Here is a 14,230-nt window from a genome sequence, read left to right as displayed (position 1 = left end):
CCTTGCAGTTAGCTAGCACAGATGTTTAAACTCAACCAAAGTACTGTTGAAGTTCACACATACGTTTAGGTCCAAGCTGTACTGTTTAAAAGGTACAGCACATGCATAGTACAATTATCCTATGGTCCTATGAATTAAATTTTACGCTTTAATTGATATAGTTAAGTATTTATATTCTCTTTTTGAAATTGTACCTGCATTTTAAAATTCACAAAATGATTGAGGTTGGAAGGGACCTCTGGAAGTCATCTTGCAACCCCCCCTGCACAAGAAGGGCCACCTATAGCTGTCTGCTCAGGACCATGTACAGATGGCTTTTGAGTGTCTCCAAGGATGGAGACTCCACAACTTCTTTTGGCAACCTAAAGTGAATTGACAACTCACTTTACCATTGATAGTTTAGGCATGAAATCAGTGTAATAGAATAATAATGTATTTGTAGTATTTCCCCTTGAAAAATTTCTAATGTAAAAACATAGTACTTATTGAAAACAGAAGTCTGTCTAGCCTAATATCCTGTCTTCAATAGTTTCTGTAAACAGATGTGTAAGGAAGAACAGGACATTCACATGAATGCTTCCAGTTTTCTTAGTCTTCAGCATTTTTCAGCTCGGGATCATTCTGACCCGTATTTGGTTTCCATTGAACTAGCAAGCACTGACAAGTTTCTTTTCTCTGTGTTTATCTAATATCCTTTTGAACTTTTAACATTCTTTGACATGAATATTTTGCACACATGCAAATATTTTTGCATATTCACTACATACATTGGCAATCAGGAAACAAGTTTAGTGAATGGAAAACAATCTCCTTTTCGGTGTTTTGAATTACACTTCTCATGGCTTGAAAACTCCCGTGCCATAGTTAGATCACAAAAGATACTGATACCCCTCCCTCTTCACCTTGTTTGAGCTGTTCTTGCTGATTTATACCACCTTGGATTATTTTAGTCACTTGGGAACAAGCAGTGTATTCTGTAATGCAGTTTTCAGAGGTTTTTTTTGTGGGGGAAAATCTTATTTTAACACCAAGGTGATAAATGCCTTTCAAAACAATGCTGACTAGTTACTTTTTTTTTTTTAAAAGCCTAAATTGTACAGGTCTGTGATTGAAGATGTCATCAATGATGTCAGAGAAGTTTTTCTGGATGAAGGAGTGGATGAACAAGTTCTTATGGAACTGAAAACAGTAAGTTGCACCGATGCAGCAATTGGTTTTCAGATCTGTGTACTTTTGTACACAGTAAAATACTATTTTTTAGTTAGCTAAGCATTGCATTAATTTGCATATCTGTAGCTCCGTATCATTTGAATTTCACTGCTCTGTAGAGAGATCTGATTGCCTTGTTTACTTTCCTTAATCTGGCATGTCACTTGACATAAACTAACAGCAAGAATCCAAATTCACAGTGTTATTTCAGTCCCTCAAACATTGTATCTTTTAAAAAAGAAAGGAGAGAATATGTTTATTTTAGAGGCAAACAATTCTTAGGGTTTCTCTGTGGGGAAAAATAAAATGTCTGCTCTGATGTGTTTGTCATACTGAAGGAGATGCACTGTTGGATACATTGTCAGATTTTTGCATATATGGTTTATGGTTTGCAGAAGTTATTATTTTTGGGGGGTGGTACGAAATGAATTGCACTGTGTGCATCACACTTTTCTGAAGCTCTCAGATCCAGAATTGCTTTACATACAGTGGGTTTGAACTGTTACCAAGGGTCCAAAAGAAAGGCAGGATGTTCACCTGAGCTGTAGTGGGTCTCCTCTGTCTGTCTTCAGATTCTTCCTAAGTGAAAGAAGCCCTCCAAAAGGGAAGAGAAAAGGCAGAGGAAAAAAAATATATAAAAGGAAACTGGGAAAGTAGGTGCCTGCTTATCTCAGTCAGTTTCTTCAGAAAGAAGGATGTCGCACACTCTCAGTATTTTTGAAGTACTAAAAAATGGATGGTTTAGGAAGGGAACTTTGGGTTTTTCTAGACAGAAACAGGTGAAGACTTCTTTGCATGAAACCGTGACCTGGCTTGGTGTAAGCACAGATTGAGCGCTACAAGAAAAGCACATTGGTGTTTGTGTTACAGACATGTTCTGCAGATGATCTTAGAAAAAATTGGATGAGGAAAGAGACAAGAAGGGAAATGGAAGTATTGAAGAGGAAGGCTTAGGCAGCCCTAAGCAAGATCTGAAATCGGGGGGTCCTGTGTGCCTGTAATCTTTTTGGCTCCGATGTAATATGGAATACTTGCGTTGCTATCTTTTTGCAGGAGGTGCTTTTTTTTGCATCTGTGGCTTTTCTTGGGAGACATGTCAACTGACATCAAGAACTGATTGGTTGGAGAAATGGAGTTTGATACTGTGGTAGAATCTGTGCAAATGCTTGTACAGAGGCATTATCTTAGGTCTGTTGGTCGTTTCTGTTGAAGTATGTTATGAGGCAGTAGTCTTCAACTTTTATTGAGGAGTTCCAAGAAGAAATGGCTTGAGGAAAGCTGTAATAAATATTATACTGATTAAAGAGTTAAGAAAGAAGGTAGCGAAGTGAAAACTTGAAGGCTCATTTAAAGTTACCAGTTTATCTCTATTCATGCTTCTATTAGGGTTGTTATGAACCTTCCACACTTGGAAGAAAGAATGAATGTCAAAGCTTAAGCTTGGACTGACAATTCCTAAGGGGTATTTAATTCCTCTTCTTAAAACATTACCTCTGTGGAGTTAGCTCTTCAGCCTGTATTTGCCCAAGGGCTTTTTGGCTAAGTAGACTGCACAAGATAAACAGTGAAAACAAATTCAGTTTCGTAGTACTGTCTTTAAATTGCTACAAATCCTGTTGAGTCAAAATCGTACACGGAGATTTCTCTTTCCTTTTCCAAACTAGCTGTGGGAGAACAAGCTGATGCAGTCCAAGGCTGTAGATGGCTTCCATTCAGAAGAGCAGCAGCTTTTGTTGCAGGTGCAACAGCAGCAGCAGCAACAGCAGCAACAACAGCATCATCATCACCACCATCATACACAACCTCAACCGCAACAGACTGTGCAACAGCAGTCTCAGCCACAACAGGTCCTTATTCCAGCGTCTCAGCAAGGTCAGACTTACTCTCTAATCTCTCTGGCAAAAGACTCCTTAGCATATTCTAAATCTAGGGCAGGATGTTTATATGATGGATAACTTTGTGTCTTTATGTTAAACTTTGTCTCTACTTGCCTCTATTTAATGGGTCAAGAGAGCTGTCTTGGCAAAAAATATCTCAGTATTTGTGTTAGTCATATTCTTCAGAAGATTTTGGAAAAGCTGAATTCTTCTCTTGGTCTTCTACTATATAAGTTATGTTTTCAGAGTACGTGGCTTTTAGATTCTGTCAAAAATCCATTAGCAGCTGTGTAATTTCAAGCCAATATACATATCAAGTTGACAATTTAATTGTGAGGTAGTAATGTCATTAGGAGCAAATTAATTAAAAAATATATTCTTGTTTAGCATAAGTGGATGCTAGGATGTGAAAAATACTTGTATAACTATCTGAGTATATATATGAGATGTTTTTTCATGTTAGAACAAGTTTCAAGTGAAAAGCATAATGGTTGAGTATTTTTGTGGTCTTCAAGATTGCACACTGTTGTAGGTGTGGGTGTTCAAGGTATATTTTAGCTAGCCATAACAGTATTGTTTCTTGTAATTATTGACTTGGGTATTCTGCATTAATAATTTAAGGAAAACGTTTTCACCAATTACAATTTCATTTGAAAATTAAGATAAATACTACTGGATTTTACTGCATGTATGCTGTGTAAACAAATCTGCCACCTATGAAATGCTTGAGTTTTCAGTATGGTATTAAAATGTGGCATAAAATATTTATCTGTGGTAGTCAGAGACTTCAGTCTTTTTATCAGATTTCATGCATCAGAACCTATGTTGTCATAGGCACAAAAAATAGCTGTGAGTTGATTGCCCACCTCCCAAAACCCAACCACCATATATTCAGAACAGAGAACTAGTGTGACAGGAACCTGTTGTTGGTTTTTTTTTTTCCCCTTGGTGTCTTTTTGGGGGTTGGTTTGTTTTTAATTCTTATAGTACTTTGTATTTTGGCCAGACATATATCATGAATAAATTCAGATAAAATTAATTTTGAGATTAAGACCCCTAAATACATGTGACTTCAAATGATCCAGGTGTCTTAGCTCAAGTTACAGTCAGCAGAGCCTGGAGAATCTACTCACCAAGACCTCTAGTGGCCCCTTAGCTGAATAGCTGTGACTCTACTGACCAGGTTTCCCTCCGCTAATATGGAGGTCCCTCCTCCCGTTTGTGACTTAGGGTAGAATAAGATCCTGCCTTTAGTAATACACTTAAGACTCATTTATTGTTGCCCAGTGTTGTGGCTTATGTCCAAATGACAGCGTGGAGGCTAAATGAAATTAGGTTATCAAAGTACTTTAATCACAGACATGCAATTTTATGAATTACTTGACTTCCCTGTTCCATGGGGGAGATGATATATGACATGGTGCAGTCCCAGAGGGAGATCAGGATGATCGGCATTGTGATTCCTGCTGTCCTGTCTGTGGTCCTGGCACAAGGTCATGAGATTTCTTTGGGCTCTTTGGACCTCCCTGGGTTCCGTGGATGTTGGAGAGCAACCTCAGATCTTGGTGCAAGATTGTTGGGCTTCCCTCCCCAGAATCTTTTCCAGAAACATTCAGTTATTCCCGGTGTTCTTAAGTGTCCTTAGTTATAGGATTGGATGGAGAATATCTTGTCTGTGATTAGTTTGTTCACATTGCTCTTTCACTTTCCAATTTGCTGTCACTGACATTGGCACTGGCAACCTGCTTGTTTCATAGACTTGGACACTTTTGCACTTGTAGATGATCAACAGGTTATTTGCATAGTTTAGCTATCTGTTGCCTTTAGCACTCAAAACTATTTTGTTGTTTGGGACAGGTGGTTGATCATATTTCATTTGCTTCTGCTACATTAGAAAGACAGCGAAGATCACTAGCTTATACTAACAGCTATGCTAACTAGACCGAACTCAAACTCACTGCTGCATCCTGTTAACATACCCTTCATCTTGCAACAATCCTTGCTTAAGTCTGTTTTAAGAGTTAACTACTGATGTCAATTGATGGGTTTGGAGAACTCTGATACTAGACATAAGCAAGTTTACCAAAATTTCACTAGTATCTTTAATTTCAGAAATGTATTTTAAATCTTGCTTTACCTAGGGTCAGAATAGGTAACTGAAGCACTTGAAATAGGATGTGTAAAGCCAAAATAGTCATACCACCTCTCAGAACTGCTGTTGTATATTGTCTTGAGAGTAAAACTTAATAAGATCAGAGGCTGCTCAGTAGCTGTTTTTGTTCTGAAGCTCAGCTGATGTTTGGGTGATGTTCTTTCTAAGTTAATCTGGCTTGGATGTTATTTTGGGCAGACTGCATAGTATTCATGAAACGCTATTTTTTTGTTTCTAGCACCTCAGCAGCAGGTTATTGTGCCAGATTCCAAACTGATACCACACATGAATGCATCAGGCATGGTAAGAAAAGTTTATGCATGTATACACTGTCATTATGTAAGTTGTTCAGATTGAAACAGTAAACACAACTCTGGTATTAGTCATCAGATGCTTGAAAGTAATTTAGGGCACACTGGTAAAGCTGTCTGCCATCTTTCTGAGTTTTGCTGCTGCACTGACAATTTAGGAGCAGTAATCCAGGACTTCAGTTGTGGTAACAAATCTAGGACTTCCCTTGATCCTCTGCTTTAAATGTGTTTAACGAAAACTTTTTTTTAATCAGAAATTGGAGTACTGTTGGTATGAATCTGCATGATATGCTTGTCGTATACCAACACAACCCTATTAACTGATACAAGCATATTGTCTTTGCTAGATGCAGGGAAAAAACATTAACTACTCTGAAACTTAAGCTTATATCAAATGAGAGATTATTTAGCAATTCACATCGATCTTTTCTGGTCACACTGTTTTGATTCACTAATGTTATAATAGCATATAAAACTGAGTCTGGTCATTTACCGTTTTCTTGCAGTTTTTATCTCTAGAGATTAATTTTGGTTATCTTGCTTAAAACGTCTTGGCTTAATTAAAAAAAAATGCTTGGAAAGTGATGAAAACAACAGCTAATACAAGTTAAATATATCTATTAAGACCAGAATTCATCACATTCTTAACACTTATGGTAAAAGCACATGAAACAAAGTTTCACAATTAGTCAAAGCTGCAGTAGCTTGCTTAGCCTTCATTTCTCCATTACCTGCTGACGTTATTATAGAAAAGAACCTGAACTTCATTACTCAAATAGCATGGTCTACCCAGAGGCCAAGAGCACATTAACATCTACATTCTTCTTGCATGTTTTACAACCATTTCAGTGTGATTTGTAACTTCCGAAGTCCAACAGTTAAACATTTCTGAGTATGCCATGCTTTTAAAACTCCACTACTGTCAATATGTAGACGAATTGTATAGCACAGAAGACTGCTGTTCAGTAAATAGTTACAAAATTGATTTGGTATTATTGTGTGTGTTTATTAGAAGCATTTAAGTTGGCATTGGAATCTGTAATGCCTTCTAAGGATCTGACAGACCTTGAATACCTTGGAAGGCAGACACTAATGAGAGTTTATTCATCTGCCTTTGTCTGGGACATGAGGATGCAAAACTTTTCAGTTTTGCTTAGTAATCTCTAATTTTGGCAGCTGTAACTACTATATTGACCAGCCAATATGGGGAGGTCATGTTTCTTATAAACAAGAAGTATGTACTCTACCCAGTAATAAAGTTTAAATCCTTTCAGTAGCAAAGGGTAATCGCCCATGGTTCCTTTATAGTGGGGAAGGGGAGGCTTTCCTATAGGCAGCTGAAGTGAGACCCTTGAGATGGAGAAGTCCATCTCCCTCCACGTGTTAAGGACTCAATGCAGATTTTTGTGTTTGGAGCTCCCATGACTGTGTTGGAATTCAGTTTCCTTGTAAGTTCAAATCATTACCCGTTGAGAGTCTTTGGCTTTCTCTTCTAACCAGCTGTCTTGAGAGAAAAATTTAGTCATTCTGTGAACAGTCAGTATACTGTATGTGTATATTCGCTCAAGAGAGCTGTGTTATGTGGGACTTGAAATGCAAATCATTTACAGAATGAAGAAAAGTGCAAACCTGATTACTACTCCTTGTGAAAACAAGGCAGGCAAACATGATCATTGCTTCAGTACCTTATGTTTTTTCAGATTTGTAGGCCCGTATCTTTAGCTGCTTTGAAAAATTGTGGGTAAAATTGCCACATGAGCAATGCAGTGTTGTACTCTATTAGCACATCAGCAGGGAAGGCAGAGAAGAAAAAAAAATCTGCTGAGCTTGCATACAAACCAAGAAACCATGTGGAGCTGGGTTAGGGTGCGATGCTTAATGATTCTTGCTTCAGTCTCTTCCTGTTAAGGAAGAAGGAAAATAATTTTTATATGTAGTATAATGTACAGTTAATTAATGCCTACATTTCAATAGCTGCAGAAACTTATGTGCAAACATTGTAAACAGCAATAAAAAGGTACATATTTTCAGGCAATATATTGTGAGATGAAACACTAGCAATAACATCTGTGGTTAAAAAGCTTTTCTTGTATTTCAGAGTGCTGCAGCCACTGCAGCTACATTGGCTCTCCCTGCTGGCGTTACTCCTGTTCAGCAGATACTTACAAATTCAGGTAACTGTCTTAACGTTAGAGATCAAACAGTGGTTTTGAGGGTGCCTGGGAGGGAGCAATTCTGGGTTTTACTCCCTGCTATATATCATTAAAAAGCAGAACCTGGGAATTCCCTTACAAGGTAGTGCAATCTCTTCACTAGACTCCTAGATTCTTGCTCAGTGACTTGATAGTCTTATGAACGTTGTGGTGCTGACCTAACAGTGGTGTGGGTTAGATTCTGTGCAAATTTTCCTGACTTTTTAGAGAAGTGAATGAAGCAGGAAGGCAGGCATTGCTGTCTCTCCCCTTTACATGTTTCTGAGCTTTGTGCAGCACAGTGTGAGCACAGATACTAGACTGGGCTAGACTGAAAGAGCAGGATCACTTCACCTGTGACTTCAGATGAGGAATGTCCTAAGGTTTCTCATACCTGCTAAGCACACACAGTGGAATTTCTAATTTTGCTGGCAATGCTAATTTTATTTTAGATTTATCATTTTTAAATACTGTGATGCTGTACATTTAGAACATAAGATAAACTTTACTTTTATGAACGGCGTATCTGATGCTTCATGTACTTTCATATTATGCTGATTTTATAAGCTTGATTCTAGATCTGTTCTGTGTGGACAGTAAAGGAAGGTCTGAGAGCGCTCATTTTCTAGAATCAGTTGCTGGTTTTGCCAGATTAATTCATCTAGTCTGCTCAGAATCACCTGGGACTTAACCTTCCTGCTTTAAACATTTGAATGTTTAATGGATGTGTAGTTGAAATAAAATTTAGATGTGCTTCCTTAAAAATTGGAAAGATTTGAATTTCTAGAACAGCTACACATTTATGTTTTGACATAGCATAGAATAATCAGCAGCTCAAGTTTTTACTTTTGTTATGGTCATAATTTTTTTTTTCCCCCTCAGTTGCAAATATTTATAGTATGTTTTTTTTAAATAAAGGGCTAGGGTAGTCCCATCTTTCAGATATACTTAGTTATATCAGTAAATAGATAAATAGTAAAGAGCTTTGCATTTTGCTGTGGAGGAAGAACAAGAAATAAAATCAGTCTTCGAGGGAAGTGTATGAAGTTCAGGATTATGTAATTTGATTTCTTCTTCTCCTCCTCCATCTTTCTGATTAGAAATGCAAAAAAAAAAAGTTGGAATATATCTAAGCTCTTGCATTTCAGAGTTGGAGGCCATCTCCAAATGTGTGTGAGTCTATGTATATTGTAAATGAGGAAAGGTATAAACTGATAAAGCTATACAATAATAAAAGAAAATCAAGTACAGGCATTATGGGAACAGAAAGGAGAGGTGGATAATAAGTATAGGGATAGATTTTTCCAAAAGCCAACTGCAAAATAATATTGCAAAGAAAGTTATGCAAAGAAGAATTTTTTGTAATATGGTAACCAGAGGGAAAAGAATCTGAGGAAAGGATGTCATCTGACAGGACCCTGGAAGTACCACAGTGTTAGCAGTGGATAGCATTTTTGTGATGTGAATACCTGTATTCCTGTTTTGATTTATGTTCTTTTGTCTTTCTATCTGTAAAACCTATCTGTTGAAACATGAGATATGTTTATAAGTGGGAGCTAATATTTAAAATATTGTGCTGCATTAAAGGATTAGACTTTGGCTTGCATATGTAAATTTATTTTTGGATTGCATACCTCACAATTGTATTTAGATGGTAAACAACCCTACTAGTTCTTCATTTCTGACACAGCTGCTATAGCATAGTATCTTTTCACTGGTGAAAGTGAAGCATAAATGCTCTCTTTTAATTGTCACTGGTGTTATTCCAGGAAACAAGCTTCTAAACTAAGTTTATTTTAAAAGTGAATTTCTACATTTGATTGATTTGATACTTGTTTTATTACAGGCCAGATCCTCCAAGTAGTTAGAACTGCAAATGGAGCTCAGTATATCATTCAACCACAGCAGCCAGTTGTTCTACAGCAGCAGGTCATACCCCAAATGCAGCCTGGTGGAGTACAAGCACCTGTTATACAGCAGGTAAAGAAAAATTTTTTAATAGGTACACTTGGAAGAAAAAAATTATAGTAATTACTTGCATTTTTGTGAGCAAATTGAAATTGTATATTTAAAAAAAAAAAAGAATTGTGTGTTTTTAAAAAATGAACAATTTGGAAATGTCATTTCCAATGTTACTTCTATTCTTGCCAAATTCTGACTGACTGCAGTTTAAAATTTCTTTTGTATGTCCTCTGATGACAGTTATATTATGTGCATAATCCTAGTCTACATCCTTTTAAAAATGTGTTTATCTGTTAAAACTATTCTGTGTCACATAACATATAGAAGAAAATACCTAAAACAAACACACATACACCCCTTAGTTATTTTAGTAGTGAATACAGTATGTTTTACCAGGATTTTTGTTCAGCTACAAGATCAACTGTGTGTCCAGACTGTGTAAGCATTGAATTTAGCATTGTGTCACAGTTCTGCAGTTCAAGCATGAAAAACAATTTGTAGAGAGTTTAAAGTTAAATGCTTTATAGAGAGGGTTTATAATTAATCTTTTACTTGAAATTAAACATTCCTCTGCTGTGCTTGGAGCTCAGGTGTGGCAGTAGTGCTAGCATTTTAGAATGGAAAGACAGTAGGTTTTCTTAGATTTAGCAATGCAAAATGAAGAAAATGAACATGGAGTAGTGAAATAGGTAATTTAACCTTCAGTAACATAACTTATCTGATATAGCTGGAATATTTGTAACTTTTATTTCTGTAATTAGTGCAAGTCAGATTGATATGCTTTAATTGTTTTGTGATGTGGTAGTCGGTTATGTTAGCAGCCACAGTACTTGCAATGATATTCCATCAGGTTTTGGCTCCTATCCCTGGAGGGATTTCCCAGCAGACAGGAGTGATTATTCAGCCTCAGCAGATCCTGTTTACAGGAAATAAAACACAAGTCATACCTACAACAGTGGCTGCCCCTACACCAGCTCAAGCACAGATTCCTGCAGCTGGTCAGCAGCAACCACAACAACAACAGGCACAACCACAAGCACCACTTGTTCTCCAAGTTGATGGAGCAGGGGATACATCGTCTGAAGAAGAGGAAGATGAAGAAGAAGATTATGATGATGATGAAGAGGAAGACAAAGAAAAAGATGGAGGTGAAGATGGCCAAGTAGAAGAGGTAAGCGTAACGCTATTGCAGAAGACTGGAGCATGCTTGTGTTTAATTTTTTTTTCAATATTTGAAAGAAAACTATATGCTTCAAATAATATTCTATTCCAGGAATTTTGAGAATATAACTTTTATCCTTGTACTTCAAGTTCTTTATTTCCCATATTGAAGTTGTGGAAACTGTGTGTATTGCCAAAGCACCTTGAAATGCAGCTGGGGGAGGCAGGGGACGCAGCAAAAACTGTTAATTGTCCTGAATGCCCTTTTAAAAACTTAATCAGTAATATTTCTGATGTTATGGAGAGGTTAGCCATGAAATTATGAAATTTTAATAAGCAAACAGAAATAGTCAACTCCACTTGGGACTGAGTGCATACAAAAGCAAGGTGTTAGGAAGATTGACAAAAAGGAGAGCATGTATTTAGTTCACTGAGGGGACCAACAGAGATGGTCTGACCTGTATCTCACTGACTGGTTTTTTGCTTTCTGTTACACTAGAACAAGCCTGATAACTCCAATTTGATTATAAAGCACCTTCTAGAAACACATCTGACCTTGATTTAACAAAACCAGGAGTGAATATTCTTCCTAACTTCTTGCATTCTTAAGAATATGTGCTTACTTTAGGTTTTGAATTTGCTTGCTTTTGGACTTGAGCCAGTTCTGACTAAGTTTTGGTGTGGTGCACCAAAAAGCCCCACAAGAACAAGAAATTAAAAAAGAAAGGGGGGAGGGATATTAATAAGCTAAAAGTACTGTTATTTCAGTCTCTGACAGGAATAATAGAATCAATTAGATCAGAAAAGACTTTTAAGATCATCAAGTCCAACCATTAATCTATCACTGCCAAGTGACCTTGCCAACTAGACCCTTCATGAGCTTCATTGCCCTTTTTTGGACATGCTCCAGTATCTCAATGTCTTTCTTGTAGTGAGGGGCCCAAAACTGACCAGAGTATTCAAGGTGTGGCCTCATCAGTGCCGAGTACAGGGGGACAATCACTTCCCTACTCCTGCTGGCCACACTCTTGATACAAGCCAGGATGCTATTACCCTCAAGCAAATCAACACTCCTGCCCAACTCGGTGTCATCTGCAAACTTACTGAGGGTGCACTTGATCTCCTCATCCAGATCATTGATAAAGATACTAAACAGAACTGACACCAATACTGAGCCCTGGGGAACACCACTTGTGACCAGCTGCCAACGGGATTCCATTCACTGCAACTCTTTGGGCCTGGCCATCCAGACAGTTTTTTACCCAGCGGAGAGTACACCCGTCCAAGCCGTGAGCAACCTGCTTCTCCAGGAGAATGCTGTGGGAAACAGTATCAAAGGCTTTACTAAAGTCTAGGTAGACAACATCCGCAGCCTTTGCCTCATCCACTAAGTGGGTCACCTTGTCATAGAAGGAGATGAGCTTAGTCAAGCAGGACCTGCCTTTCATAAACCCTTGCTGACTGGGCCTGGTCACCTAGTTGTCCTGTATGTGCTGTGTGATGGCACTCAGCATAATCTAATCCATTAACTTTCCCTGGCACCGAGGTCAGGCTGACAGGCTTGTAGTTCCCTATATCCTCCTTGTAGATGAGGGTCACATTTGCGAACTTCCAGTCAGCTGGGACCTCCTTGGTTAGCCACGGCTGCTGATAAATGATTGAAAGTGGCTTGGTGAGCACTTCTGCCAGCTCCCTCAGTACCCTTGGGTGGATTCCATCTGGTCCCATAGACTTGTGTGTGTCTAAGTGGTGTAGCAGGTGGCTAACCATTTCCCCTGGGATTATGGGTGCTTCATTCTGCTCCCCGTCCCTTGTCTTGCAGTTCAGGAGGCTGGGTACCTGGAGAACAACTGGTCTTACTATTAAAGACTGTGGCAAAGACGGCATTAAGTACCTCAGCCTCTTCCTCGTTCTTTGTCACTGTTTCCCCTCACATCCAATAAAGGATGAAGATTCTCCTTAGCCCTCCTTTTGTTGCTAATGTATTTATAGAAACATTTTTTATTGTCTTATATGGCAGTAGCCAGATTAAGTTCTAGTTAGTCTTTGGCCCTTCTAATTTTCATGACATCTTTGTAGCCCTCCTGAGTTGCCTGCCCCTTCTTCCAAAGGTCATAAACGCTCCCTTTTTTCCTAAGTTCCAGCCAAAGCTCTGTTCAGCCAGGCCAATCTTCTTCCTCGCCGGCTCATCTTTGGGTACATGGGGACAGCCTGCTCCTGAACCTTTAAGATTTCCTTCTTGAACAATGTCCAGCCTTCCTGGACTCCAAGGAAAGTTGGTACTCCCTAAATCTATCCCTAAAATGCATTTTGAACTGTTGCATCACTTCAGCAGTTGTCTGCAGCCTTTCCATTTATTTTAAGCTTCCATTTAAAATGTCACTATGAGGAGCTTATGTAGCATTTCACAGTCTGTATCCCCCATGCAGTATGTGCAGGTAAAACTTCTAATTTTTATCAGGGAGTTAAATCAGGTTTTCTGTAGTACATTCACAGTGGTGTCTAACAGCATATTTCTGTTGCAACTTACAGGTTGGGTTCACATCGCTTTTCCATTATATTGATCAGGATTGATGTCAGTTTGAATGTTTTAATAGTTGCCTTATTAAGTATAGGTCATCATGCTTAAATACGAAGTGTTCTTCAATAGTGCCTTAATGCTAGCATTCTTGTGGAAATTTTTTTATATTGCAAGACTTTATTTTTGGCATGCCAGAGGTGACTGTTATTTTTGCTTCCTTTGTTCATCAGCAGTTACTTAATGAGTGGACTATTTCCTCAAAGCTTTTGAAGTCACTTAAATATAGCAATACTTTTGAAGGAGTTAGGACCTCTAGTACACTTTTTTCTTCTCTCACTAGTTCTCCCTTATTTAGCTTATATATTTGTGAGTAGGTGGGAAGACGGAGATTATACAGAAGACTTCAGAAATGGTGTTTTGCATTTATTAGAGGTTGTTTTAGCTTTTGAAATATTTGTTGTTTACATGAGGGAAAAACCCCCAAATTTCTGTTTGAACAGACCGTTAGCAGAAAAAGGAAAAAATAAAAGTAATTTTTAAGAGACATGAAAATACTTTCTAGAAGGTCTGGAGAAGTTATTCTGTATGTGTCTATGCAAGATCATCTTAAAGCATCTTTTGTTCCCCTCCTGTAAAATCTTTCTGCATGTGTTGAGGTCTGTTTCTGTTTGTGGTACATCAAACATGAATAACTGATGGAGTATCTATTTCTAATGGCACATAGGGAGTGATGTGACTAACATCACCTTTTCACTACTTAGATGCTGTAGAAAAATGAAAGATCTGTATAATGATAAATTTTTTGTAAAGACAAATTGCAAGCCCTAGAACATATACAGTAAAGG

General features: G+C 38.0%; 1 protein-coding gene across 1 annotated transcript in view; it reads left to right on the top strand.

Moving 5' to 3' along the window:
- The first annotated feature begins 1,091 nt into the window (after positions 1-1,091).
- GTF2A1 (general transcription factor IIA, 1, 19/37kDa) overlaps positions 1,092-14,230 on the top strand; it is an 18,511-nt gene continuing 5,372 nt past the window's right edge. Inside the window, exons 1-6 of the mRNA XM_010296668.1 lie at positions 1,092-1,188; positions 2,874-3,081; positions 5,477-5,541; positions 7,648-7,723; positions 9,588-9,721; positions 10,554-10,874. Of these exons, the coding sequence (XP_010294970.1) occupies positions 1,174-1,188; positions 2,874-3,081; positions 5,477-5,541; positions 7,648-7,723; positions 9,588-9,721; positions 10,554-10,874 (819 nt within the window). The 5' untranslated portion in view covers positions 1,092-1,173. The remainder of the gene's footprint in view (positions 1,189-2,873; positions 3,082-5,476; positions 5,542-7,647; positions 7,724-9,587; positions 9,722-10,553; positions 10,875-14,230) is intronic.

This window comes from Phaethon lepturus, unplaced genomic scaffold (assembly GCF_000687285.1).
Source record: "Phaethon lepturus isolate BGI_N335 unplaced genomic scaffold, ASM68728v1 scaffold3781, whole genome shotgun sequence".
NCBI classification, from domain to species: Eukaryota; Metazoa; Chordata; class Aves; order Phaethontiformes; family Phaethontidae; genus Phaethon; species Phaethon lepturus.
This window is presented reverse-complemented; position numbering and strand designations above follow the sequence as displayed.